General features: G+C 40.7%; 1 protein-coding gene across 1 annotated transcript in view; it reads right to left on the bottom strand.

The window, feature by feature from the left end:
• Positions 1 to 2,286, bottom strand: part of LOC134576755 (probable G-protein coupled receptor 33) — a 2,616-nt gene extending 330 nt beyond the window's left edge. The window contains 3 exon segments of the mRNA XM_063435466.1: positions 1 to 45; positions 47 to 413; positions 2,144 to 2,286. The exon segment at positions 1 to 45 is cut by the window's left edge and continues 330 nt beyond it. Of these exon segments, the coding sequence (XP_063291536.1) occupies positions 1 to 45; positions 47 to 413; positions 2,144 to 2,286 (555 nt within the window).
• Between the last annotated feature and the right edge of the window lie 2,685 nt (positions 2,287 to 4,971).

The raw sequence follows: 4,971 nt of genomic DNA, 5'->3' as shown, positions 1-4,971 counted from the left end.
ATGGAAGGGCAGTTTGCAGACAAAAAAATTATATCACTGGATTAAAGATGATTTTGTAGGGCTTGGTAGTCCTGGTCAGTATCTCCTTCTTCATCTTGAGTATAATTTGTAAATAACAAAACAAGATCACAAACAAGGGAATCAGATAACCAGAACTAACACGAAATATGAAAAAGCTCTCTTTGACCAGAAGTGTCTCTTTGTTATTCAGTTTCCCAGACAGATTGTAATCACTGTAACAGATAGCAGGGCTGTTTTCAATTTTGAGTTTTCTTATCACACCATAAGGTGAGCTACAGACGATGGCCAACAACCATAAGAAAATGCAGATAGCTGTGGCATATCGATGCATCATGTGTCTTCTGTAAAAGTGTGGGTGGAAAACATGCAGGTAACGGTAAGAATTAAAACCTCTTTAAACATAGCAATAGACCTTAAAGGGACACTATAGTCACCTGAACAACTTTAGCTTAATGAAGCAGTTTTGGTGTATAGAACATGCCCCTGCAGCATCACTGCTCAATCCTCTGCCATTTAGGAGTTAAATCCCTTTGTTTATGAACCCTAGTCACACCTCCCTGCATGTGACTTGCACAGCCTTCCATAAACACTTCCGGTAAAAAGAGCCCTATTTAGGCTTTATTTACTGCAAGTTCTGTTTAATTAAGATTTTCATATCTCCTGCTATGTTAATAGCTTGCTAGACCCTGCAAGAGCCTCCTGTATGTGATTAAAGTTCAATTTAGAGATTGAGATACAATTATTTAAGGTAAATTACATCTGTTTGAAAGTGAAACCAGTTTTTTTTTCATGCAGGCTCTGTCAATCTTAGCCAGGGGAGGTGTGGCTAGGGCTGCATTAAAGGACCACTCTAGGCACCCAGAACACTTCAGCTTAAAGGGACACTCCAGGCACCCAGACCAATTCTGCTCATTGGAGTGGTCTGGGTGCCAACTCCCACTACCCTTAACCCTGCAAGTGTAATTATTGCAGTTTTTCATAAACTGCAATAATTTCATTGCAGGGTTAACTCCACCTCTAGTGGCTGTCTACTAGACAGCCACTAGAGGTCACTTCCTGGGTTCTAGCACAGGAAACCTGTGCTAGAGCGTCGCTGGACATCCTCACGCTGTGTGAGGACCTCCAGCGTCACTCAAAACCCTATAGGAAAGCATTGAAATGATTTTTCAATGCTTTCCTATGGGGAGACGTAATGCGCATGCGCAGCATTTCCGCGCATGCTCATTAGGTCTCCTCGGCCGGTGGGCGAGATCAGTCTCGCCCACCGGCCGACGCAATCACAAGGAGGAGCGTCGCGGAGGAGGAGATAGCGGCGAGGGACATCGCCGCTGCCTCAGGTAAGTCACTGAAGGGGTTTTCACCCCTTCAGTAACCGGGGATTGGTGGGTGGGAGGGAGAGGGACCCTCCTTAATGAAGTGGTCTGGGTGCCAGGTCCAGCTAGGGTTAACCCATTTTTTTAATAAACATAGCAGTTTCAGAGAAACTGCTATGTTTATTAATGGGTTAAGCCTTCCCCCTAATCCTCTAGTGGCTGTCTCACTGTGAGAGCACGCAAGCGTCCATAGGAAAGCATTGTAAATGCTTTCCTATGCGACCGGCTGAATGCGTGCGCAGCTCTTGCCGCGCGTGCGCATTCAGCCGACGGGGCGGAGAGGAGGCGGAGAGGAGGAGGAGAGCTCCCCGCCCAGTGCTGGAAAAAGGTAAGTTTTACCCCTTTTCCCCTTTACAGAGCCGGGAGGGGGACCCTGAGGGTGGGGGCACCCTCAGGGCACTCTAGTGCCAGGAAAACGAGTATATTTCCTGGCACTAGAGTGGTCCTTTAACAGAAACAAAGTGATTTAACTCCAAAATGACAATGAATTGAGCAGTGAAATTGTAGGGGAATGATCTATACATTAAAACTGCTTTATTTAGCTAAAGTAATTTAGGTGACTATAGTGTTCCTTTAATGAATGGATGAGCTTACACATGAAATCTCCCATTATCCACTGATTGTAAGTGAGCATAGAAACTGCAGTAAATGGCAAGGTGAGTGCATATACTAGGTTGGCCATGATGACATGGAAAAACCAAGTAGAGTTAACAGTTTTTCTCATCCTGAACACAAGCACCCAAACATACAGATTGTTCATAACTAGCCCAAACAGAAAAGTGATGAATATCAGCACAGCAATGAAGACATTGGGAATTCTGTCTGTTGAATCGATTATTCCAGCCCATGTTGATGTGTTGACTTGAGAGACGGATGTCATATTCCAAGTCATTGTGCAGTATTGCTTAAAGAAAGAAGAGAAGAATCATGCCTTTAGTAAGCATACATTTGTATCATGTGTGGACATCAAATTCCTATTTTGTCCATTTAAAGTCCATTGAAACACTCAGATACACAGTGCCCGATACACACATACACGAAAACATTGACATGCAAGTTATTTTTAACCACCATACTCTTTTTAATGCCTTTTGACTGAGAGCAGGCAGGACCAATACAGGTTGTCCACTCCTCGTGTGTGGCATCATTTGTGCAATTTGAGTAAGCGATATAGCATTTCAATCTCCCTTTGCAAAGCAGAGCAGAGCAGAGAGAGCCTTCACTGCTGTCAATAGAGCTTGCACCATGCATCTTGTGCCTACATGCATTTGCAGGAAAACATGGGACAATCATGTCCATAAAACAGGAATGCATGAAATACATCAAAAATATACCACATATAAAAAGTATGTGAATATTAAAATATTTTTAAAAATCCTAAATAATTTTTAAAGTTCATCCAAAAATACTAAATCGTTTGAAAAGCGTATCCAAAAATATTTGAGGCCCTACTTTACCTTCTGTATACTCCATTTATGCTAGATCTAAAATGAACAGTTATTTTTCTTTTTTTAGTGTTTTTTTTTTGTTATAATTTATGTATAAATGAACACCTAGCTTACTGTGGTAAGCACATTGCTATAACCTCCTTATCGAACATTCCACGTGACCTATGGAAATTCCACTTACCTGATTGAAATGTACTTTTATTGCCTGGTCCTAGTGAAGGTTGATACTTAGTATCTGCAGCTCAACATTTGCTGCATTGAAACAATAGCTTCCCGTTGCATTCTGTGTCCTAGCCACAATAACCAGGATCATACGAAATGGCCAAGTTCAGGGAGGAGAAAATGATTTCACAATATAAAGAGGTCATTTTGTGTAATTTTATATATGTATGCATAACAAAATAGTGAACATACAGAATAAAAAATAAACTTTTATTGCAAAAGAAATTAAAATTCTTGTTCAGTTTAGCTTTAAACCGATATAGAGCCAATATAGAAATGTAAGTTGCTTAATAAAGAATCCAGAATATGGAATTTGTATTGGAAATATTAAAGGCACACTATAATCACCAGAACAACTACCTCTTATTGTATTTGTTCTGGTGAGTAGCATCATTCCCTTTAGGCCTTTTGCAGTAAACACTGTCTTTTCACAGAAAATGCAGTGTTTACATTACAGCCTAGTGATATCCTTAGCTGCTAGATGTGCTTCCTGGGGCAGTGTGTAGACACTGAACTTTCCTCATAGAGATGTGTTGATTCAATTCATCTCTATGAGGAGATTTTAACTGACCAGGGCTGTGTTTGACTGGTGCTGGCTCTGCCCCGGATCTGCCTCCTTCACAATCTTAACCAATCCTATGAGGAAGCATTGTAACTGGCTCAGACCACTACTTCTGATGATGTCAGCAGGCAGAGGCAATTCAGGGGCAGAGCCAGCAGATACAGACTTGAATACATGTAAGATTTTACTATATTTAGTGAGGTTGGGGGCGGGGGGGCGCAGGAAGGCGGGGGGGGGGGTAGATGGTGGTTTTAACACTATAGGGTCAGGAATATGTTTGTGTTCCTGACCCTATAGTGTTCCTTTAATTATTCCACAGTGCGAGGTCCACAAGCAGGATAAAAATACCAGAACAGTCTCTGCGGAAGTGCCTTGTGTGGCACAAGCACGTTACAATTTCCCTCATTTGTGCCCCCATCTGCACATTATATTTGAACCTAGTATTTCATGTTTATTAAAGGACACCTTTTAACTGATAAGATTGATCCCTGTATTTTGTCCCACATGTAAACCCTGCACTATGGAATCATTTCTATCTTATTTTTTTTTTTATATATATATTCGTACAAATATATATTATTTATAAGTATAAAACACTTAATTACATTTAAACATGTAAAAACAGAACAGAACAAGTACATACATACATCTAAGGATGTAAAGGACAGGTTTACACCATATAGTATGTTTATCTAGTTTTTAATACCCTTCCATACATTTTTAGTGGCTCACACTGCCACCAGATATAGAGATAATCCCCTTTTCCTACTTCACATCCTAGCACCTATTATGTCTATCTTATATATATATCTATCTATATTATACAAAATGCAAGGATGATCCTTACACTCAGGCTGAACTCTATTATACAATTGCCGGGTGCTAGTCCTGGGGTTTAATTATTCAAAACAATAAACATATGGACTGCACTCACGGTCTCTCATAATTAAGTTTTCTTTATTCCATAAGTAAAAACAGCAGATCGACATTTCTGTCCTCTCTGGGACCTTTCTCAAGATCAAATGCCATTTGATCTTGACAAAGGTCCCAGAGAGGACCGTATCTATATTATATATATATGTATATATGTATTAAGGCCGTTGGCCTGTAATTGTGGAAGGGGCATGTATTTTCCCTAGTTAAAGGGAACTCTTACCTTATTCCACACCGTCTATGGTCTGGTGATTTGCATAAGAATACTTCCAGGTCGTGCAGGTCGCCATCTTGAGAAAACGTACCTATTTTCACGTGGTTAACTCTTTCTACTGTTTCTGTCAAGGGCCACGGATTTCAGCATCCAAACAGCTCCCTTCAAGCAGACATCTCCAAGGATAGAGCCAGGAAC

This window comes from Pelobates fuscus, chromosome 11 (assembly GCF_036172605.1).
Source record: "Pelobates fuscus isolate aPelFus1 chromosome 11, aPelFus1.pri, whole genome shotgun sequence".
Lineage (NCBI taxonomy): Eukaryota > Metazoa > Chordata > Amphibia > Anura > Pelobatidae > Pelobates > Pelobates fuscus.
The sequence above is the reverse complement of the archived record's forward strand: the minus strand, read 5'-3'. Positions and strand labels throughout refer to the sequence as shown.